Source organism: Mus pahari, chromosome 9, assembly GCF_900095145.1.
Source record: "Mus pahari chromosome 9, PAHARI_EIJ_v1.1, whole genome shotgun sequence".
Taxonomy (NCBI): domain Eukaryota; kingdom Metazoa; phylum Chordata; class Mammalia; order Rodentia; family Muridae; genus Mus; species Mus pahari.
In genome coordinates, this window is record NC_034598.1 from 28,924,478 (window position 1) to 28,948,773 (window position 24,296).

The following is a 24,296-nucleotide window of genomic DNA, read 5'->3' on the forward strand; positions in this document are numbered from 1 at the left end:
CCCCCCCCCCCCGCCGCCATCCTGTGAACTCACACTCATTACTGTCAGCTCTGTGCTATGGGTGAGGAGACTTGGTTTCTAAGTTTCAAGAACTGAAGCAGCCGGGTACATCACAACCACGGCCAAGAGCAGAGAGAAATGAACGGATATTTGTTTGCTTCTTATTTTCAACTAGCTTTCTTCTGTCTCACACTAAGAAATGGTGCTGCCCAAACTCAGCTTGAGTCTTCCTACACCAACTAACGGTCTTGATCATAGCCCATAGGCATATATACATAGGCATATACACAACCAGATCCCGACAGTTCCTCAACCGACACTCTCCTCCCAGGTAATCCCAGGCTGTGTCACACTGGCAGTTAACGCTAAGCAGTGAATCCTTGAGGACAATGGCTATGCCAGTGTCAAGGCAACACTGTTTGTTAACACTTTCCCCTAACTCTTACGTATTTTTCTACCTCTCTTTCTGGAACATTCTTTGAGCCCTGCATGGAGTGACACAGATATCCCTGTTTAGGACTGAGCATCCCACAGGTTCTTATTCTCCACACTTTGGCCAGTCATGGGTCTCTGCATTAACTCTTGCTCGCTGCATTAATGATTAATTTTTGAACACTTATTTTTATTTTGAGGCAGAACCTTGCTATGTAGTGTAGACAGTCCATGGGTTTATTCTGGCAACCTTCTTAGTTTTCTCAGTGCTGGGATCACAGGCACACGCCACAACAGTGGTGCCTTAATTCTTTTTGGTAAGAACTGGCAAATGTGCCAGTCGTTAGTATTTAATATTGCTTATGTGGCTCGCGTTCGTTTCCCTATCAGACGGAGATGTGCTAATTACCAGCTACGCCTGACCCCAGAGGAGAGCAGGCAGATGAATGGAACCAGAGTTGTCTCCTTTAGAGACAGGACAGCGGCCTCCAGTATCCCGGAGTTCGTAGTCATTGGCTGCTAGTACCAGTACCGTCTACTCTACCTGAAAGGATAATTTCTACGTATAATATGATTTTGAATCCTTTAGATTCTTTCATAAATTCGATCATGTGCTGTATTGAACTTGGCTGAGGGTAACAACGTAGTCAATGAGGTCTCCGTGGTAGAAGTTACCAAGCTCTATTGATTCCTGTATTCTACTGTTCCTTAGAGATCTGCCTTTGTGAGGCATGAGCAGAAACAACATAGCCTTGCTTATCGGTTTTGAGGCTTGCTTCTGAATCACCCACATGGTAGGCAATTCTCAATAGTTTTGATTCGTTTGCAGGAGCTTTATGTATTACACATCCCAAGGAGACGTTTACTGTTCAGAGCTACAGCACTTTCAAGGTTGGGGGCTGGTGATTTCCAGGCAGTGATAAATTGGGACACAGTCAGTTTACAGGGAATAGAGGAAAAGGGAAAGACCCAATAAAATCTCGTACTCAGAGCCCGAGGTAAAATTCTTTAGTGGCGGCACTTTTGTATGTGTGCAATTTGAACAGAAAAAGAACTGTAAGTCTTTTGCTGGGAAGAGGAACTGGTAAGGCTTGAGGTAAACGGAAGAGATGACATTCCAGAGCTTCTGTATTCTCACCCTCCCAGGATTAGGCTATGAGACAGAACAGGTCCAGCTTTCCCCTTTTATGTATTAGAGCGCATGCAGGTTCCCTGGAATAAATGTCTCAGAACTCCTAAAAGTCAGGCAGAGACATTGAAGAGCAAAATGGACCAAGAAGAAGTATTACATTATGTACTATAGAAAAGCCCATGTTAGGTAAGGAACTCTAATGTCAGGTCTCCCTCCCTCCCTCCCTCCCTCCCTCCCTCCCTCCCTCTCTCCCTCCCATTCTTTGACCTTCCTTTTTCTGGACAGTTAATATACTAGCTGAACTAGATGTTTAGTGTACGACAATTTCATCAACAAGCAAAAATTCTGATCCCTTACCTTTTGAAGATTAAGGTAATAGAACTTAATTCTAGGGTATTCCATGAGAGTAACTGTAGGAGATGAATGAGTTGAAGAAGTCACAGAATCTTTAAATATAAGTTTAAATATAAGTATAAGAGAGGACAGGATAGGTGTCTTAGTTAGGGTTTTGCTGCTGGGAACATGGCAGCGTCCAGGCAGGCATGGTGGAAGAGGAGCTGAGAGTTCTACATCTTCATCTGAAGGCAGCTAGCATGAGGGCCTTAAAGCCCACATCCACAGTGACACACCCACTCCAACAAGGCCACACCCACTCCAACAGTGCCACACCTTCTGGTAGTGCCCCTCCCTGAGCAGCACATATACAAACCATCACAATACAGGTAAGGTCAGAATGAGGAGATCTAACTGATGATTGTTTCAAATGTTGAACTTATTTCCATGTATGAATACTTTAGGGTAAAACACGCACATCATCTCTGTAGAGCAGCCAATGGTAGAAAGGAGCAGCTCCTGTGCATCTTGCTACTTTTATTCCAGCATCACTAGGGAACCCTTCCTTGCCCCCAGCCTACCCTCAGAGGAAGCCCTCTGCACCCTGTATCTTATGATTACTCCATAACTTTAAATATGGGCTAACAACATTTCCCTTTGGCTGGCTAGCCATCCTTTTACTCTGTCTTAGGGTTTTATTGCTGTGAAGAGACACCATAACCAAGGCAACACTCATAAAGGACATTTAATTGCGGCTGGCTTACAGGTTCTGTCCATTGTTACTGTTGCAGGAATCATGGCAGTATGCAGGCAGACATGGTGCTGGAGGACCCAAGGGTTCTACATCTTGATCTGAAGGCATCCAGGAGGGGACTGGATTCCACACTGGGTGGGCATAAGCTTGAGCATAGTAAAGAGACCTCAAGGCCCACCCTCACAGTGACGCACTTCCTCCAACAAGGCCACGCCTCCTAATAGTGCCACTCCCTTTGGGTCAAGCATTCAAACACATGAATCTATGGGGTCAAACCTACTCAAACCACATATACTTAAAATAGACAGAAATCTCACCCAATCTTGAGTTTATTATTTAGTGATGTGATGTGTTACTTTTAGCTGTACAATTATCCCCGTTGCATATGCCATCACTTCTAAGCAGTGTCCTGACTCTGTTTTGTGTATGGCAAGAACAGCAGAACCTACTCTGTCTACACCCTTTCCTCCTGTATTCCACTGTTCCCATCTAGTTTTATTCTTAGCTTGTCAAGGCAATCTACATACTAGTGACATACAGGAGCAACGAAGTCACCCGCCTTTTCTCACTAGTTAATAGTAAAAGTTGAAAGGCAGCACACAACTCTCATGTCTTGTCTGCTACATAGTAAAATGCTCTATTAAAACTGCCTTAAATTCCAAGAGCTTAGTGGTACAACCTCGTGCTTATCAAGAGAAAAAGATTCCGTGGCTAAGGTCAAATGCATTTTCCTCTTCCAATTCTTAAAATTGTGTTACCTTTAGGGTTGGAGTGATGGCTCAGACGTTAAAGGCACTGGCTGTTCTTTCAGAGAATCCAGTTTGAGTTCCCAGCACCCACATGGCAGCTCACAACCATCTGTTATTCCAGTTGTAGGGGGATCTGGTGCCCCCTTCTGGTCCCTGTAGGTACCACACACACATGGTACATAGGTATTGATGTATACTGTCCTCCGAAGGCATATCTGAATCTGGCACACCATGTCCCTTATATAATATCTTTCTTTTCTTGGCATTCTCTCTTTCTTACCAGTCTTGACAGCACTGATGCTCTCAAGACATGAAGAAGTTCATTCTGGCATTCAGTAGCACCTTAATTTCTCCTCGGATAATACCTTTAAATCTTGTAATGGTTATTTCCTTTTTGTAGTTTTATATCCGTACCTGAGTGATGTCCGTGGACATATTGGTCGAATAAGGCTGGGAGAACACTGGGCGAATGCTCATGGCAAAGATGATGTCAGCAGCTAAAAGGATGTCACAAATATTTACCTAGGTCAGAGGATGAGTCAAATGGAACTTAGCACTCCCTTATTAAAACTTGAAACTACCCTAGAAAAGAGAAAAGATTGCATTAGATATGCTAAGGGTTGGGGAGAACTGCTAAGGTTTTATGCAGTTGAGAATTAGTTTAAATATAGGTTAGCAGATGTTGAAAGGCATAGAACTGCTGGGTCGGTGTCTGAGAAGTGAAGGCTTTCCTCTTTTGTATTTCTAGATTAATTTTTTGTTTTGTCATTACACTGGAGCTGGAGAGATGGCTCAGTGGCTAAGAGGACTCGCTGTTCTCTGAGAAGGTTTGGTTCCTAGCACCCACATTTGCTCACAACTGCTTGTGACTCTAGTTACAGGGAATGAGGTACCCTCTTCTGACTCCACAGGTTCCTGCACTCACGTGTGCACACACAGGAGTAGGCACACACACATGCACCTAAATAAAAATGTAAAAAAATCCTAAAAAATATAAATTACATTTGTATGTATGTGTGTGTGTATGCCTCTTTGTGTGTGTGTGTGTGTGTGTGTGTGTGTGTGTATTTGTCTGTCTGTTTGTCTATAGGTCCACATGTGGAAAGCAGAGGACAACTCCACTCTGTGAGTTTGAGAATTAAACTAAACTTGTCAAACCTGGAAGCAGGTGCCTTTACTGACTGAGCCATCTCCCTGGTCCCAATGCCTGTTCTTAATCTGGGAGTCGTTTGATGTAGGTAACTGGATGAATCATCTCAAGTGTCGGGGAAGTTACTTAACTGTTCCAAATGGCCGTGTCAGACATAAGGAGCAGAGACACTTTACAGTGGTTAAGCACTTCCCTTTCATGATTGTTACATCAAAAGCTCTTCAGTGAATGACAAGCTGTGGATAATTAGTAGAGAGAGCTGCCTTGCATGCATACAGCTCCACACCTTTTCAAAAGCACTTTGACATTTGCCAGTGAGAACTATCTCCATAACAGTCTCCATGAGGAAACAGAATAAAAGATCTTGATGTCCTAATTTTAAGAGTGGTGGAAGAGAAACACACACACACACACAGAGAGAGAAAGAGAGAGAGAGAGAGAGAGAGAGAGAGAGAGAGAGAGAGAGAGAGAGAGAGAGAGAACGAGCAAATATCATACAGTTTAAGTATTTGAAGCAGTGCAAGTCTGACAGGCATGGGTTAGGTCACTTGACCAATCCCAACTCTTGTCCAGTGTGAATATTTGGAAGGCAGAATGAATGCTGCCTTCCAAATGTATATGTTTCAGGGGCCTGGGACCAGCAGTGTATGCTGCCTGGTTGGTGGCTCAGTGTCTGACAGATCTCAGGGGTCCACAAACTCAGACATTTTCTAGCCTCACTGGCCGTTGAGAGTGTGGCCCCACGAGACCAAGAAGGCTGCTGTGAGTGATGGTGATGGATCGGGAAGCTCTTCTTGCTGTCTAGTGGCAGATGCATTTTCTCAGGATAATCCTGACAGAGGATCTTCAGTGTGGTTCTTTGTGTCATGAGTGTTGTCTGTCAGATGGTGGCAGAGGGGCGATTTCCAGCAAAACAGAACTGTGTAGGTGCTAAAAGTTTGTCTTGGCTGATATTTCTGCCTTGAGAGCATTAACACTTGATTTTCTGGGCCTTTGCTTTTAAATGTAGCTAGGGTGGATTCTGCTGTTCATGATTAACATCCACTTTGGGCCAGGATCCAGTTCAGACACTATTTAAAATTTTTATTGCACTTTATTATGTTGTGTGTGTGTGTGTGTGTGTGTGCATGCGCACACGCGTGCACATGCACTCCTCCCCCCCAATGTGATAGCTAGAGGACAACCTATGAGAGTCATCTTCCACCACGACGGTGCTAGAAGTTGAACTCAGTTCATCAGACTTGGATGCAAGCTCATTTACCCATGTGCTGTCTCTCTCACTCAGAATTAATTTCCTAAATTAAAGTTTCATTATATGTTCAGAATTGATTTTGATTTATAATGAAAAAACCATCATATAGAGCAAAAGACAATGACCCAGCCCAGAAAATGTTCTTAGTAGGTAGAACAATAAAGGAAACATAAACAAAGACCATACTTATCATGGACATAAGAAGGAGAATATTGGACAAACAAAACGCTTAATCATATAAGGTTAAAATCACGAGGCTCACCATTATCTCCACAGAAATAATCTTACCAGTAGAGATGTAGTGGTGCACCTTATTAGAGAAAGCTCTAACTCTGTCGAAATATTTGGATGGGTGCAATCAACTTTTGTGATTGTTTTCTTATTCTCCTTATGATTGGCAATGTCTTTCTTTGGACAAATCAATTCTTTTAGTCACTGGATAGTTAAGGGTCAGCTATTGACTGGACCCTGGGATCCAACCTGCTTCTTTAAGATGACAGGTGTTTGATCTTTGATAGTGTTGGTGGCTTTGATGTTGTAGGAGGTGAAAACAAAATTCTTTGCTCCTTTGTGCATCTCCTGCCATCTGTTGTGGCCGCCCACAGCCTTTAATTTCTCGAGGACATTCTTCCTTCTCAAGGTTTCAATACCTTTCCAAGATGCTCTAGAGGTAGAAAGTAGGTCTCTTAACATTCAAGCCACTGTTACTTCTCTCACACGAACACGAGACATTATAAAACACTCAGATTTAGTTTTTCACCCATTCAGTTCCTACTGAATCAGAATTTACTATTACTAGCCCATCTCGACAGAACCATTAAGGGGAGGTGGACTGGTCTTCCACATACTAGATCCACCAATTGTAAGATTCAAATTCATCCCACAAGGCATTAGAAAACAGGAATCTGAGGGCTACCCTTCAATCTTGGTTAGAGAGGACGACTGGGAGGCAGAACATGTGCGTGCCTGAAGGGTCGTTATGGAGAGAGAGGAGCTGCTGGACCCATCCCATGTTCCTTACAGCTGATTGGTTTTTGTTCCTCCCCTTTTTCTCTCACACATATACAGCCCGCACTAAGATCAGTTTCAAACTGAGGTTATGATTCAATGACAAGAATCCAAGTGTGCAACCATGACAGTGAGTTTTAGGTACATAGAGCAAGTGTAGCTTCTAGAAGTTAAAAGGAATAGTCACCGAGGAAACAAAGAAAGAAAGCTCTGATACAAACTATCAAAAAGCAGTTTCTCACGATGCTCCGACCAGCCTCAAACTCACTACATAGCAGAGGTGGCCTGTGCACTCCTGAGGCTCCTGTTTCTACCTCCCAAGTGCTGGGATTCTGTGTGGGAAACACGGTGCCTGGCTCAGACAGAGTTTTATGGGAAAATGCTAAACACGACTCTAAATTTGAAAGGTTCTAAGTGCCATGCCAAAATCAATTGGAAAAAACCCCACAGGAGACTCTCCAGCTACTGGGATTATACTTAAGTCTTCCAGGGTCAGTAACAGCACGAGTCTTTGGGTGTCCAGGATGGAGTCACATGTGTCCTTCGCCTTTCTCTATGCTCACACATGATTGTAGGCTATGTTTCTGTTGTGCTTTTCTTTGTGACACTAGAGACTTTTGAGGATATTTAAGTGTGCACTTGCCTTACCCAATGCTCACAGTCTATGGTGGTGGCCCCAAAAAAGAAACCAGGGGCTCTGACCCCCTTCACTTCCTGTCTCACAATAAAAAACATTTCATTGCCTTCTTTTTTTTGACCAATATTTTTTGACCTGTCTTTTTTTTTTTTTTCTTATGCTTGGCATTTACCCAGTTCAGTAAATACCAATTTCAGTCTTCCAGAGAGAGAGGCATTTGAAAGTGAAGGTCACTGTTGATATCTCACTGGATGGGAACAGTTGAACCTCTGAAGTAATGTGACTGCTAACAAGAGTTTCATCATGGGCTGTCACAGGAGATCCCATTGCAGTACCACTGTTAAGAAAGTGTTCCAGAAGTTTCGTGGGAATAGCTTTGGTTCTGATATAATAAATCTGCACATAAGAAGAGCTAAGGTATTAGGGTGATGCAGAGAGTACCTTTGACTTTTAAGAACTCTGGTTACTCTCCTCTGGGGAGCAGAACATCTCCTCTGTCCTCCTTGTAGAGTTTCTAAGATGTTTGGGTTTGTATAATGAATTCCATACAGAAAAAGATTACGTGAATTCCTAAGGACTAGAAAGTTAGTGACCGGCCTGGTTAGGTGAGCTGAGAGTTGAATTTTGCCACAGTCTTTCACTATTATGCTCTGAGTGGAGGACAAAATAATAATTTGTTTTGGGATTAAGGTGGGAGAATTACTTGGAGTTTGTTTAATTAATTTCAACTGCTGGATTTTTTTAAGTTTAGCGAATGGCGATCTTTGCAGGATATCCTAAGGTTTCTCTGCTGCCCTATCGCGTGTCCATGTGCGCATTCATCACTGTTCTTTAAAGAAAGATTTATTGGTATTTAAAAAAATTATTTCTATGCATTTGCGAGGGTATGTATTTGCATTCCTGAAGTTGCCCATGGAGGCTAGAAGAGGGCTGTGGATTCCTTGGGACTGGAGTTAGTGTCGTGAGCCACCTCGCGTGGGTGCTGGGAGCCTTCCCCGAGTTCTGCAGGGGCCGTGCATGTCTAAAGGTTGCATCATCTCTCCTGGTCTTCTTCCTGGGTTTGTTGCAGTGTTCTTCCCCGGAGACTTCCGCCAGCATCCTTTAATTAACCTTCAATAATCTTGGGTGCCCCTGTCCCTGACCACGGGAGGAAACTAGCGACAATGTAGTCTCTTTCTGATGCTACCGTCTAGGAGCTCTTTCCTGTGGCAGAGCAATTAGGACAGTGATAGTTTCTAGCATATACACATCCCCAGTTAGTCTGCCTTTTCTCACTTCCTGTGCTGACCAGACTTTAATGTCTTGCTTTTGACTACTAAACATATATGCCCAATTTTTAACCAACCAAAAACAACCACGGCAAGGGGCCTTAACTAAAAAACCTCAATATAGATGTAATTATTGGCTTAATAATTTAGATTACATCAACACCAGATCTTTTCACGTGCCATTTGTATTTCTTCTTTTGAAGAATTCTTATTTATGGCCATTGCCTATTTAAAAAATGGACTAGGGCTGGAGAGTTAGTCCAGCAATTAAGAGCATTTGTGGCTCTTGTAGAGCACATGAATTCAATTCCCAATATCCATATACTGGCTCACAACTGTCTGTGAATCTAGTTCCAGGGCAAATGATGACCCTTCTGTCTTCATGGGTACCAAGCGTACATATGATGCACATGTGTACATGCAGGCAAAACATTCATCAGAGAAAAATAATAAAATAAATAATTTATTTATTTTAAGTGTAAAGTTGTTTTATCCTTTTATTATTAAGTTACAAGGTTTAAACTAGACTATAGATTTTTCATTTAATTCAATTATAATATTTTATTGAATAACATCTGCATTGTAAACACCAATTTCTGGTCCTGCCTCCATAACGGGAAGCTGCTTATCATAGGCTTGCAAATCCCCAGGAGTTCTCTACAGACTGAAAAATTGGGTCCTTGAACTTATTTTCCTACCTAAGCATAACCTGACAGGATGGACTTGGAAGCCTTGTTAGCAGCCTTGATTTGTGTGTCAGATTCTTGGCAAACTTGCCTTTGTTTATAACCACACACTGTCAGAACTGCAGGATAGAAAACGAAAGGTTGACATATTTGATTATTGGGTCCATCAGTCGGATTCCACACTTAGAAGGTACATGGGGCGATACGAGCACAGTACTTGGAGGTCAATCGTTTTGAGCAGGAATCATATTATGTCAGCTCATTGTTTGACCACAAGCAAAAATTCTCACTGTTTACCATTGCGGAATCAGTGTTGCTTCAGCAGTCTAAGACCATGCAGATGTCTGGAGGGGGGGGTGTCAAAGAGTCTACAGAGGTCCTCTTAATTGTTGCCTTTTCTTCCTAGAATTTGTTTCTTATCCCTTCAATCTCTTAGCAAATAGCAACACATTACTACCACTTCACCCTTCCTATAGAAAGGATACATGACTTCTTAGATACATGAGTTGAAAGTATCTTCCCTCATTCTACAGGTTGTCTATTCATTTTGTCTCTTAAATTAAAGATCTATGTGTATGAGTGTTTACCCAATTCTTGTATGTGCACCATGTGTGTCCCTAGTTCCCCTGGAGGTCAGTAGAGGGTGTCAGATCCCCCGAGGGAGGGATGGGACACAGTTGTGTGACATCATGTGGATTCTGTAAACTTGAGTCCTTTGCAAGGGCTAGCACACCCTTAATTACTGAACCATCTCTCCAGTCCATCTTCTACTTTCTTAACATCCTCGTTTAAAGTCCAGAAATTTATGAGTGATGAGATAGCTCAGTGGTTAATAGCACATACTTGTAGAAAAACTTTAACATGGCTGCTCTGGCAAGGTATCACACCCAAAGACCTTCTAGGTCTATATGATCTGGCTGGAATACAGACATGCTCTTGGCACATATCTTTAATCCCTAACTAGTTTGTAGAAGGAAGCAGTCATATTTGAAAGTGACATCTAGGGGCTGGAGAGATGGCTCAGTGGTTACGAGCACTGACTGCTCTTCCAGAGGTCCTGAGTTCAAATCCCAGTAACCACATGGTAGCTCACAACCACCTGTAATGAGATCTGATGCTCTCTTTTGGTGTGTCTAAAGACAGCTACAGTGTGCTTATATACAATAAATAGATAAATTTAAAAAAAAAGAAGACATCACAGAAAGTGACATCTAGCTGAGGGTCAGACAAAGTGACAGATCAGAGAAAGATTTGACAGAATGAGTCAGAGATAGGATATGACAAACTCTCACTGGAACAGTCAGGAAAGAGGCTACTTAAGAGCAGCACAGAGTGAGCCTGGGAAGACAGTTCAATGAGTACAGTTCAGTGGACTTCAGGCAATGCAGTAGAGTTCAGCTGAGTTCAGTTCAGTGTGGTTTGGTGCAGTTCAGTTGAATGCAGTGGAGTTGAGTTGAGTTTGTGCAGTTTGGCTCAGTCACATTCAGTTTGTGCAGCCAGTGAAGTTCAGTTTGAGGAATTCAGAGGTGAAGCAATTCAGTGAGAATCAGAGAGGAGCCAGTTTGAATCAGTCAGCTTGGAGAGGAGTTTTGAGCCAGAACAGCTGAAGTTGACCCAGATAGCCAGAGTGCAGAAAGAACTAGAAAGGGTGAGTTCATTCAGCAGTAAGCCTCTGGGATGACAATTACATCTGGTGAATAAAAGTTAGTTTTATGTATACTAGGTCTGCAGAGGAACCAAGCTTTTTCCCCCCAGCATCCCCTTGGAGAGTTTACAACCACCCATAAACTGGCAGTTCTAACACCTGTGTTCTCTTCAGGCAGCTATACTAACATACATACTCAAATGCACACACATGATTAAAAATACATCTCAAAAGTAAAGTTCAGAGTCAGGTGGTGGTGGTGGTACACACCTATAATCCCAGTACTTGGGAGGCAGAGGCAGGCAGACCTCTGAGTTTGAGACCAGCCTGGTATACAGAGCGAGTTCCAGGGCAGCCAGGGCTTTACAGATAAACCCTATCTTGAAAAACTAAAAGAAGAAAAAAAAATGCTAACTCTTAATTCTGCCTTTAGCCCATTTTTAACTATAGCCTAATATCTAGGTTTATCTCTTTACAGTATAGTATGTATAAATAAAGAAAGAAAGGAAGGAAGAAAGGAAAAAAGTTCAGAATCTAGATGTTTGTCTAGTTAGACTTATTGAATTTAACAGATTTCTGTTGCCTCTACATCTCCTTCCTAACAATACTTTTGAATTGTTCAGAGTTTAGTTTGTGTCCTTGGTTTTCATTTTTATAACTGCTGAAGCCTCTGTAAGCCTTATCCTTTTATATGTTATATACAATAGAATTCATTGACCAAGTGAAATGTTAGGTATCTGTAAATGAGAACAAAATGTGAGTTACTTTTTTTTTTTCATAAAATAATTTCTATTAGGTGTTGCTGTGAAATACAGTAGTCAGCCTGTAACTGTGAATGCCTTGTGTCCTCAGTATCTCCATTTCATTCGTAAAAGTGTGCAAGTCCTGTGACTCCCCGCTAAAGTAAAATACTGTTGTGCCACCTAACTTGAGCACAGCAAACTTGTTTAGATTTTAATGGAATTGATGTACAATGAGAGCTCATAAATAAACAAATATTTGTGTTTGGAAAATAAAGCTCAGAAACTGTCTTAGGGTTTTATTGCTGTGAAGAGACACCATGACCACAGCAGCTCTTACAAAGGAAAACATTTCACTGGGGCTGGCTTACAGTTCAGGGGTTCAGTTCATTATCATCATGGCAGGAAGCTTGGCAGCATCCAGGCAGGCATGGTGCTGGAGGAGCTGAGAGTTCTACATCTTGATCTGAAGTTAGCCAGGAGGAGACTGTGTGCCACATTGGGCATAGCTTGAGCATAGGAGACTTTAAAGACTGCCTCCACAGTGACACACTCCTAGTAGTGCCACTCCCTTTGGGCCAAGCATTCAAACACATGAATCTATGGGGGCCATTACTATTTAAACCCAGACATGTTAGGTTTTGATAGCCTAATTTGTCACATTATTGCATATGCTTTGGTGCCACATGTAAGACATTATCACCGAACCTGAGATCACAACATTTTACTCTGCTAAGTTTTACAGTTTGAGCTCTTTCAGGTAGCTCTGCGACATACTCTGAGTTGGTTTTGTGTGCGGGAACAGAGAGCCATGTTCTTTTCTTTCATATGACTATCTAATTGTCCCAGAGCCACTTATTAAAAACTATTACTAAATAAAACAAAAATAAAAGTAAAAATAAAAATGAACACTCTCTTACTAACTTTTCTTAGAACCTTTGTTGAAAACCCATTGATCATAAGTGTTAAGGATTGCTTTTGGGAATGTCAATTTGTGTGTGTGTGTGTGTGTGTGTGTTTTATAGTTTTCTAATAATTTTTGAAATAACAATGCTATTTCTTTCTTTTTTACCCAAGATAGTTTTGGATATTATTACTCTTTTGAAATTTCTACATGACTTTTAAGATTATCTTATTAATTTCTGAGAAAATGAACAACCACATATTTTGTTAGGGACAAACTGCTGCTATTTTATAACTCCATTTACCACATGAGAAGTAAGACATAGAGGAGCTTAAGTGAACTCCCCAAGGTATGAGAACAGACACACGGAGCCGGTCTGTCCTCAGAGTCTGCACTGTTCATTGCTGTGACTCCCAGTCAGCTGTCCCTTGTGTACAGAAAGCAACTGGCAAATACAAATCACACATCACCGAAGGTCCGTCCCTATAAGACAAGACTCCCTGATAGCAGCACGAGACCCATTAGGTTTCCCGTTTATAGTTTGTACAATGGTTATGTTTTTGTATGACATGAAATCTCTGCTCATACATGAATAAGTTAAATGTACATGTGCACGAATATATCCCCAAAGCATACATATATAAAACACGCAGATACATTTATAAATAAACATATGTGTGTACATACACATGAAATAGAAATTCAGGGAGAAATTTCTCTACGGGTAAACAAGGACTGAATTGTTGGTGACTTTAGGAATTAGTGTGGAGAATCAAACATTTTTACTTCATGTTCTTTAGCACGCTGAATTATAATTATTTAAGGAGATTTGTTGTATTAATTAACTGACATATTTATTTAGTGTGCGCACATGCCAGCCATGCGTGTGGAGGTCAGATGTGTGGAGGCATGTGTGGGGATCCAGATTTCTCCATTATGTGGACCTTGGGGCTTAAACTCAGGTCCACAGCTTTGGTGGCAAACACCTTTACCCACCGAGCCATCTCACCAGCCCTGCTGTGTTATAATAGAAGTAGACATGCATTACCTCAATGACAGAATGAGTCTATACTATGAAACTTGAACAGTAGATGGAGCTATCCTGTATGAGTTTGGAGCTGGGGATGGAGAAGACCACCTTTCCCTTGTCCCTTTAGACCCTTCTATATTGGTCGTTTTAAAAGCAAAATAGACTTTAAATGAAAAGACTTACAAATAATGGAGATATTTCTCTGACAATCATTTTGTAAACCATTATTCTTGTCACTAAACTTTAGAATGTGCATGAGTAGATACATGGCATAGAGAAAGTCTGCCCATGTGAAGCCATTATCAGAGTGAGGCTATCACATTCCGGACTACCATATTCTGTGTAGCCTTGGGACGACCTCGTACTTTGGATCACTATTCCCTGGAGTGGTGTGATTATAAAGCGTTCCCTACCACACCTGGTTTGAGGGTGCTGGGGTTTGAACTCAGGGCTTCACAGATGTCAGGCAAACCCTCTGCCCACTGAGTTACCTCCTCAGGCTGCTAACATTACTTTAAAGCAGTGGTTCTCAAACTGTCGGTCCGCGACCCCTCTGGGGCAGCGAACGACTCTCTCACAGGGGTCAGATGTCAGATATTCTTCATATCAGATATTTACACTATTATTTATAATAGCAGCAAAAGTACAGTTATGAAGTAGATATGAACGTAATGTTATGGTTGGGGGTCACCACAACATGAGGAGCTACGTTAAAGGGTCACCACATTAGCAAGGCTGAGAACCACTGCATCAAAGAATACCTCTACCGAGGATAACTCTCCTGAAATAGAAAGCGACTCAGCAAAGACTCTCTTTACTTCCATCAACATGATCCTTTATGACTGCCTGAAATGTTAGTCATGAACCATTTCCCAGCAATGGAGATCGGGGCAGGTGCAGCAGTAGCTAGAAATTTTGACTCGATGCTGCTCCTCAGCTGAGAGTAATTTTCTCCACGGGAAGGTGACACCATGCTTCTTAGAACTCCAGAATGCTCACCCAAACCAAACGCTGATCTGAAGCTGTGCTGTTCATTAAGATGTGTTGCTCTCAATATTGTATGGTGATTTAATATTAGTTACTCGTGGAAAATATCCTTGGAGTCAGGTTAGCTGATTAATGCTGAAGTCGATGCAGCTGAAATGGAAACGATGATTTATCTGGGGTTGTGGTTTTTTTTTTTTNTTTTTTTTGTTTTTCCAGGCAAAGCTCTGAAGACATCAGCTGAGAGATTTACAGACGACCCTTGTTACCTCCCGAAAAGGGAGGCCGTGGTTCAAGCCGCCCGCGCCCTGTTGGCAGCAGTTACAAGACTCCTCGTTCTTGCGGACATGATCGATGTCATGTGCCTCTTGCAGCATGTGTCATCTGTAAGTAAACAGCTTGCTTTGCTGTTGTTTTCAGTTTTAATTCCAATCTTGAAGCAAGCATCAGTCCTGGCGCCTCCGGCCTCATCTTTATCAGAAGCCTTTATCCGATAGAGTTATGAAGACCGGTGCACACCCCCAAGAATGAAGCCAGAGCTTGCTAATCTTAAAGCTATTGTGAAAGGACATCAGGCAGCTTATGGGAGGAGGAATTGGCAGGGAGGGAAGTTTAGACCTTTGAACAGGCAATTAGCATGCCCTCACCAAAGTATTTATTTTATTTATTTTATTTTCTCTTATATTTTGCATGGCTGGAGGACAGTGTCAGGTGTCTCCTTTGATTACCCTAGTCTTTATTTACCGAAGCCGGGTCTCTACCTAGAGCAGTGGTTCTCAACCTTCCTAATGCTTCAACCCTTTCTTTAGTGTAGCTCCCAACCATAAAATTACTCTCATTGCTACTTCATAACTGTAATCCTGCTGCTGTTATGATCTGTAATATAAATAGTCTTTGGAGGTAGAGGGTTGCAACCCACAGGTTGAGAACTGTAGACCTTGGCCCAGGATTCGTAATCTGGCTAGGCCGGTTAGCTGACTTCCCTGGGGACCACTGTCTCCAACTCACAGGCAAGCCCCCAAGCCCACTTGGATTTTTGTGTGTCACCGAGGTGTGAACTCCGGTCTTCACAGTTAGGGAGAAAATGCTTTACCCACTAAGCCACTTCCCCAGAGTCCCACATGAGTCCAAGCAAGCAACAGCACAGAGCTATGCAGACAACATTATTAATGTGCAAGTGTAAAGGATGTGAGAAAGAGAAGCCTTCGCTGGAGGTTTAGAACATCTGGAGATTCACCCTACTTGGTAGTAGGCACTACTGTTTTCTGTTTTGTGGTGCTAGGTTGTCAGACCCATGACTGTGCACCTGGAGGGCAAATGCTTTGTTAGAACCATGACCTCACTATGACAGCTTTTTAAAAAAATAATTTTTAAAATAAAAAATAGTATTTTTCATACAATATATTTTAATTATGGTTTCCCCTCCCTCATCTCCTTCCAGACCCTACTCATCTTCACACCCATCCAACTCCATGTCTTCATAAAAAACAAAAACCAAAACAAACCCAAGGAAACCGAAGAATTAAAAAACAGAACAAAATGACAAAAAGTAACAAAAAGCACAAGAAACACACACATATATATATATACACACACATACACATACACACATACACACATATACACATACACATATACACACATACACACATATACACATACACATATACACCACATATACACTCACATACACACATACACATACACACATATACACACATATGCATATACGCACATGTGCACAATACAAACATACACAAATACACATATACACATACATGCACACATACACACACATAAACACATACATGTATACATATACACATATATACATACTCATACACAAATATACACATACATACATATGCACACATACACACATACACAAACACACACATATGTGCACATATACACATACATACATACACAAACATATACTCATACACACATACTACACACATACACAATCATATACATATACACATACACTCATATACATATATACATACACACGTATACCTATACACACATACACATACATACATATATACATACATATATACACAACATACCCAAACATACATACATATACACATATACACACAGATATACACATAAACATACAGAAACATACACACACACACATACACACAAACAAGACATAAACCCACAAAATTAGAAACTGTAATACACAAGCAAGACTGGTGAGGTAAAATGCCTACACAAATCAATAGGAGACAAAAAGTCCAACAACAAAAACACTGAATTCATTTTGTGTTGGCCATCTCCTGCTGGGCATGGGGTCTGCCATTAAGAGAGCTTTGTATACCCAGGCAAGACTCTGTTGGAGAAAACCAGTTTTCCCTTTGTATGTAGTTGTCAACTGGGACAGCTTCTTGCTTAGGGATGGGAGCTCATGACCCCTTCCCTTTCTCAGGGTTGGGACCCCATTCAGCTTGGACCTGTGCAGTCCCGTGTGTGCTGCCCCAGTGTCTGTGAGTTCAGGTGCGGTCCTGTTGTGTCTGGAAGCCACTGTCTCCTTGGCGACCTCCGTTTCCTCTGATTCACAGTCCTTCTGCCTCCTCTTCTACAGAGTTCCTCAAGCCAGGAGGGGAGGGATTTGGTGAAGACATCCGCTTAGGGCTGTGTATCCCAAGGTCTCTCACTCTCTGAATAGTGTCTCACTGTGGTCTCTGTGTTTGCTCTCAGGGAAGGAAGCTACCCTGATGATGGCCGAGCAAGACACTGATCTATGTGTATAGCAAAATGCCGTCAGGAGGCATCTAATTGCTACATTCCTTTAGCAGAACAATAATATTTGGTTTTCTCCCAGGTCCATGGCCTACGTCGTCTCAGGCTCTGGATCTCCTGAGCAGTGTCAGGTGTCCCACCTCTTGTCTTAAATCAGTAAGGAAGTGGCTGATTACTCCTATAGCATTTATGCCACTGTTGCTCAAGTGTATCTTGCGGGCAGGGTGTTGTCAGGGTTGACAACTGGGTTGATGTTTACCTTTCTCCTCTGGTTATGTGCAAATTACCTCCCAGTACCATGAACATTAGTCAGTAGGGTGAAGACTAGTTAGGCACTAGCTCAACCTCCATGTTCAACATGTGTAGTATGAATGTGTGTGTGTGTGTGTGTGTGAGCGCACGCACATATGTGTTGCCTTCAGCATTAGGGCTTACTATTAGTTAGTAAAGAGCAACTAGAAGTCTTAGAAATAGTGTTCATTGTTTTGCTTTTAGCTAATTTAAGCCCTTTTAGCTAAAAACTCAAATATATGTAACCCATTCGTAACACTGGAGATTTCAGTTGGTGGCAAAAGATGTCTCGTTGGGGCTTTATCACCTCAATTATTTGGTAACTTAAACAAGGATAAGTTAGTCTGTAATGCATGCAGCACTCTATTATGAAAATGTATAAATAGAATTATGTTTATCGCAAAGAAAATCCAAGTAGAGAACCTGCTTGCTTTACCTTCCAGGCAAATCAATTCGGCATAATGCAGTAGAAAGGAAAGCCTTTCTTCTTTTCCTTATTTTGTTTGACATTGTAATAAGTAGTTCAGAGGCAAAGGTTACAAAGTACTTCTTGGAATCTCTCCTGACTTCCCTGCTTTCTGTAGGATCCTTCACTTCTGTCTGTAGGTACATCTGCAGTACAGGGGAATGCCAGGGCCAAGAAGTGGGAGTGGGTGGGTAGGGGAGCAGGGCGGGNGGGGGGAGGGTATAGGGAACTTTCAGGGTAGCATTTGAAATGTAAATAAAAAAAATCTAATAAAAAAATAATGACACTGCATTTCCACACAAAGGCCCCTGGTGCTAATGGGTCAGCTAGGTCTTTCTTTAAATCGTGTTTCCTATTGTCTCTTTTTGTCATTCCAGTGATCCTTCCCTTTCACCTTCCCACTCTCCTTCTCTTTGTGTGTATGTTGTAGTGTGTAGTGCATGCACTTGCAGGTGTGGCTGCACGCACCAGTGCACACACACAAGGAAGTCACAGGAGGGTGTCAGACGTCTTCATCTCTTGATTCAAAAGCAGCCAGGTGGAGACTGGCTTCTAAGCAGGCAGCCAGGAATTTGACTCACATCCACACTGGGTGGAACTTTAGCATAGGACCTCGAAGCCCACCCCCACCCCTTGCTCCAACAAGGCCACACCTCCTAATAGTAGCACTTCCCTCGGGTCAAGCATATTCAAACCTCCACAGTGTGTAAAGAACATGGCTCCTTTCTTGGCCATTTTAATCAAGTGGTCCTAAGAGTTATACACAGTGACAGGCATACTGTCTTAGTTAGGGTTTGACTGCTGTGAACAGGTACCATGACCAAGACAAGTCTTATAATGTAGATCAAAGCAAAGAAGATCACAGCACTTTGTATTAATGAGCAAAGTTAAAATTTACCAAGTTCTGTGATGTACCAAACACAATGTTGGATTACCTAACCCAATGCTCACTGAGGCACCATGGGAATGATACTTACTGAACTGAAGTATCCTGTTCAAGGCAACAGGAAGGAAAAAAAAAACACCCTTGGGAGTCCAGCACTCCAAGAGTTAAAACAACATTCGTTGTATGCAGCCCTTCAAAGTGTCTACACAACATCATGGGCCCATGGTGGGTAAGCATTTTAAACCCCAACTGTAATCTCTCAGATTTATGAGAACCCTGTTAGAGCCCAAGCGACAGTGATACTTCAGCCTCGGAGGAAGATATGGGTCTTCTCCAAAGAGAAAGGAAGGCTACAGTGCGTTCACCGCGAGACCTTTTCTATCCTTAGAGTTTGTATATAGATTGTTACAAGTTCAGTTTTCAAGGTTTCAGGTATCATTCACCTATGTATTCCTTGAGATGATAGTATATAGTATATATACTATATACTTGAATTAGTATATATTCATGGTATAAAATAGAGTTTCTGGTATTCACCTATCTGTCTGTCTGACTGTCTTGTCTATAGCTTAGCATGTGTAGTGTTACCTGTCAGCCTGATCAAATCTAGGATCACCAGGGAGACTAGTCTTTGAGCAGACCTGTAGGGGATATTCTTGGCTACATTAATTGAGGTGGGGAGACCCACCCACTGTAGGTGACATCGTTCCCTGGACTGTGTATGTGGAGGAATGGAACTGAGCAGCGATTGTGGTTTCCTAGGCTGATTCATAACTTGGTTATTATGAGCAGTATTGCCATAGACACAGATGTGTGGGTGTGCCAGTTGCATGCTGACTTATGCCCCTGTGGGTACACACCCAGGGTTGGTATAGCTAGATTGAATGAGAGTTCTATTTTTAGTTTCCTTCGAGGACACTCTGCAGTGATGTCCACGGTGGCTGGACTAATTTACACCACCACTAATAAGACTAATAATAAGACTGAATGACTTTTCATCTTATAGTGTCTTATAGTTTCTTTCTGCAGTCTCTTAAGGTTTTCATTGTAGATGTCTTGCACCTCCTGGGATAGGGTTATTCATATATATATGTATATATATATATATATATATATATATACATACATATATATATGAATATATATCATATGAATATATGTATGAATATGTATTATATATGTAACTGAAATGTTTTACATTCTGATTTCATTCTCATCAAGATATTTTAATTTGATATACAGAAAGGGTAATATTTTATATGATATTATATATAGTAGCTGGTTTTCTTGACAAAAGCTAGAGCTATCATAGGAGAAGGGGCTTCAGTTGAGGAAATGCCTCCATGAGATCCAGCTGTAAGGCATTTTCTCAATTAGTGATCAAGTGTGGAAGGACTTGTCACCATAAAGAGAGCCTATGAGATGCTATTGGCGTAGCAGAAGACCCCAGCATTTTGGAGATGCCAGTACAAGATCAGCAGCAGCAGTGGAGTGGAGCCAGCCAGAGCTGAGAAGACAAGTTGTGTGGGCTACAGAGAGCAGAGTTGGAGAAGTGTCCAGGCTCTGTGGAGGAGCCCAGAAGGTTGTGGGTGGCTCCCAGACTTTGGATGGTTGGAGTCTGCGTTTGCTTTGCTTCGGTAGTGATTGTGCCCTGACTTTTCTCCTTTGAAGTAAGAGAGTATTTGGTTTATTTTTGACTTTACTGGGGAGCCCACAATTGAGAGACTTTAAATTTTAAAAGACTTTGGATTTTAAAGGAAATTGGCTATTTTAAAGGGACTGAAATTTTAATGTGTTTGAATTTGTAAAGGCTGTAGTGCTTTTAAGCCATTTATGTTTTTTTTTTTTTTAACTTTTTATGGATTCCTTGTGAGTTTAATTCCTTGTGAGTGCACCATCTCACTCATCTTCCCATCCCCTCATATCTGCCCTCTGCCCCTGCAACTGCCTCACAAAATAACCACACACATAAGCAAACAACAACAACAACAACAGCAGCAGCAGCAGCAGCAGCAGCAGCATAGAAAACACCCAGCCGTAGAAGCTGTGGTGTGTTACAGTGTTTCCCACAGTATATCCCCCGTCCACACATCTTCACATGTGGACGTTCATTGCAATGAGTTAGGTCTGGTTTGAGGTCTGCGGCTTCTGTGACTCCATCGATATTGAATCTTCACCAGGACTCCTCCCAGTTATTCTGCTATTGTCCCGTGTCATGGAGATCCTGCTGCTTTGGGTTAACAGGACCAGCCCTTTCATGTACCCCAACAGTTTACAGATGATGTCGATTTTTGGGGTGGGCCAACCCAAAGCCATGGTTCTGCCTGGATGGTAGCTGAGCTGGTCAGCTCAATGGCTCTCCCTTATCTGCATCGCCAGGGGAAGTTCTCTAGCTAGATCACTCAGTGCCACCACAAGCAGGAGGTAGGGTCAGCTCTCTGGCTCTCTTGCTCTTGGATCCAGCTCCGCTGTGCCCCCTCTACCAGAGCCAGCTCTACCGTGCTGCCCCGATGAAGTGCGGGGGACCTTTCTCCCGCCAGTGAGGGGCAGGGCCAACTCTCTGGCTCTCATGACTTCAGGGCCAACTCTTCCAACTACCACAGGTGGCAAGGGGCATGGAAAAGAGGGCATCACCCCCATGCCCAAGGCCACCTCATGGCAGATGGGGATGAGGGGAGTGACCATCTCTTCTGTGCTCACACCCATGGAGCTGGCTCTCCTGTGTCCCTCCCCCCACCAGGGTCCACTCCACTGCACTCTCCAGGCAAGGTGTAGGGCCCTGTTCTCCCAAATGCTGCTGCCTATGGCAAAGGGCAGAGCCTGTTCTCCTGCCCCCAGGGTCAGCTCTCCCAACTGCTGGAGGCTGAGAGATGGGGAGGTGTGTGTGTGTGTGTGTGTGTGTGTGTGTGTGTGTGTGTGTGAAGAATATCGCCTCCCTGCCAGAGGTGAGTGGTAGGGTCAGCTCTCTCATACTCATACCCTCAGAGCTGGCTCACCTGCCCCCCTCTCCTCCCATCCCTCTATCCCTCCCTACCAGGGCCAGCTTCACTATGCTGCCCAGTAAGGTGCAGAACCTGCTGAGTGCTGCTGCTGGTGAGATGTAGGGCCGGCTCTCCCATATGCCTCAGCCAGCGAAGGGTGGGGCCAGTTCTGCACAACCCCTGGGCATCCATATGGTCCCAGGTGGCTGCCCAGACCAGGGACATCCTCATGGTCTCTAGTGGTAACACGAGCTATGGACATCGGAACTGACACAACCCCTGCTGCTGCGTAGCCATGGACCCAGGCATGGGTCTGCAGCTGCATGAACTGGGACTTCACCATGGCCTTAGGTGGTGGGGCTGGCTACTCACACTCCTCTCCTCCATGGAGTCTCCAGTTCCCCTTCCCTTTCACAGTGCTAAAACAGACTTGCACACTGCAACGGCTCCCCCTGCTGGTGGGCCATGGGGCCGGCCCGGCCAGCCTCGGGGGTGACCTTTCCCTGTTCTGTGTGTGGCATGGTGGTAAGCAGGTTTCTAGGTGTCTACCGTACCCCGTGTGGCTTGGCAGCAGGCTGTCTATGGGCATCTTTCTCTTCCTGCACCTCTTGTTGTGGTGGCAGGGGGCCTCTCTGTGTCTATGGCCCATCTAAGCTATGTGGCAGCAGGCAGGTGTCTGGATGTCTCCTGCCTTTTAACCTCCACTGCCATCAGCACAACCCCGGGATACTAAGACGACCTCCCTGTCGCCCAGCACAGCAGCCAGAGGTCCCAGCCCAAGGCAAGTCAGGTCATTTATGGTTTTAATGTGAGATCTTGGGGGTGAATAAGAAAGGAAGGGTTGTAGCTTAATAGCGATGCGCGTGCGTCAAGTGGACAAAGGGGTTTCAGTTGTACCGGCTGGTTTAGTGTCAGCTTGACACAAGCTAGAGTCATCAGTGAGGAAAGAGCCTCAGGTGAGGAAATGACCCTGTGAGAGCCATCTGTAAGGGATTCTCTCAATGAGGGCCCAGCCCATTGTGGGTGGGGTCATCCCTGGGCTGGTGGTCCTGGGTTCTATAAGAAAGCAGGCTGAGCAGGCCATGGGGAACAAGCCAGTAAGCAGCACCCCTCCATGGCCTCTGCATCAGCTCCTGCTTCCAAGTTCCTGCCCTATGTTAGTTCCTGTCCTGAGTTCCTTTGGTGATGAACAGCAATGGTAAGTGTAAGCTGAATAAACCCTTTCTTCCCCAGCTTTATCTTTTGGTTATGGTGTGTTTTGTCACAGAAATAGAAACCCTAACTAATACACTTGCCTTTCTTCATTTGCCGTAAATGTCTCTCCTTTTGAAAAGATTTTTTTTTTTTTACTTTTAATTATGTGCATGGGTATGAGAGGGGATATGTACCATGTGGGTGCAGTGTCCACAGCAGCCAGAAGAGGGCACTAGATCCTCCTGGAACTACAGTTAAAGGTTGACATGAGCTCCCTGGCAGGAGTTCTTGGCCAACTCTTTAGCCCCTGAAATTCCTCTTTAAAGTTTTCTCCCCACTATGGTCTGTGGCCTGTGTCTTTCCCAAGAAGAGTGTTACAGTCAACATTAACACAGATGCATATAACTATCATGCATTTCCTTTTATACAGAGGGAATTCACTTAAAATATAGTTATCTTCTGAGTACACGCACTTTTTTTCTGCGATGCCGACCTACTTTTGTTTCTTGGCCTTATTTGAAGTATAGTAGACAAAGGCTTGCTTTTCTTCTCTCTTCCCATTTTATCTCTACTATTTCACAAGAGCTCTTGAGCCTCCCCACTTTCTCCTGAGATAAACCCAACTCTATACAAGTCCATGCTTCATGAACTGAATGAATCTGGGTTTCTTTTATTTTTTTATTTTCTTTATGCTACAGGTAGTACCTAAAATTTTGTACAACTGTATTCAATATTAAATAAGAAAAAAAAATAAAAGCTGGTTTTGCTTGGGCAGTGCTTCTGAGCGCCTTCTCATGGGGTGCTGGGATAGGCTGCTGTCTTAGTCAGGGTTTCTATTCCTGCACAAACATCATGACCAAGAAGCAAGTTGGGGAGGAAAGGGTTTATTCACTTTACGTTTCCACATTGCTGTTCATCACTGAAAGAAGTCAGGACTGGAACTCAAGCAGGTCAGAAAGCAGGAGCTGATGCAGAGGCCATGGAGGGATGTTCTTTACTGGCTTGCTTCCCCTGGCTTGCTCA

General features: G+C 43.1%; 1 protein-coding gene across 3 annotated transcripts in view; it reads left to right on the top strand.

Moving 5' to 3' along the window:
• Nucleotides 1-24,296, top strand: part of Ctnna3 (catenin alpha 3) — a 1,475,129-nt gene that overhangs the window by 93,164 nt on the left and 1,357,669 nt on the right. For all 3 annotated transcript variants that reach the window (XM_021205680.2, XM_029542318.1, XM_029542317.1), the window contains exon 4: nucleotides 14,924-15,090. In XM_021205680.2, coding sequence (XP_021061339.1) covers nucleotides 14,924-15,090 — 167 coding nt within the window. The remainder of the gene's footprint in view (nucleotides 1-14,923; nucleotides 15,091-24,296) is intronic.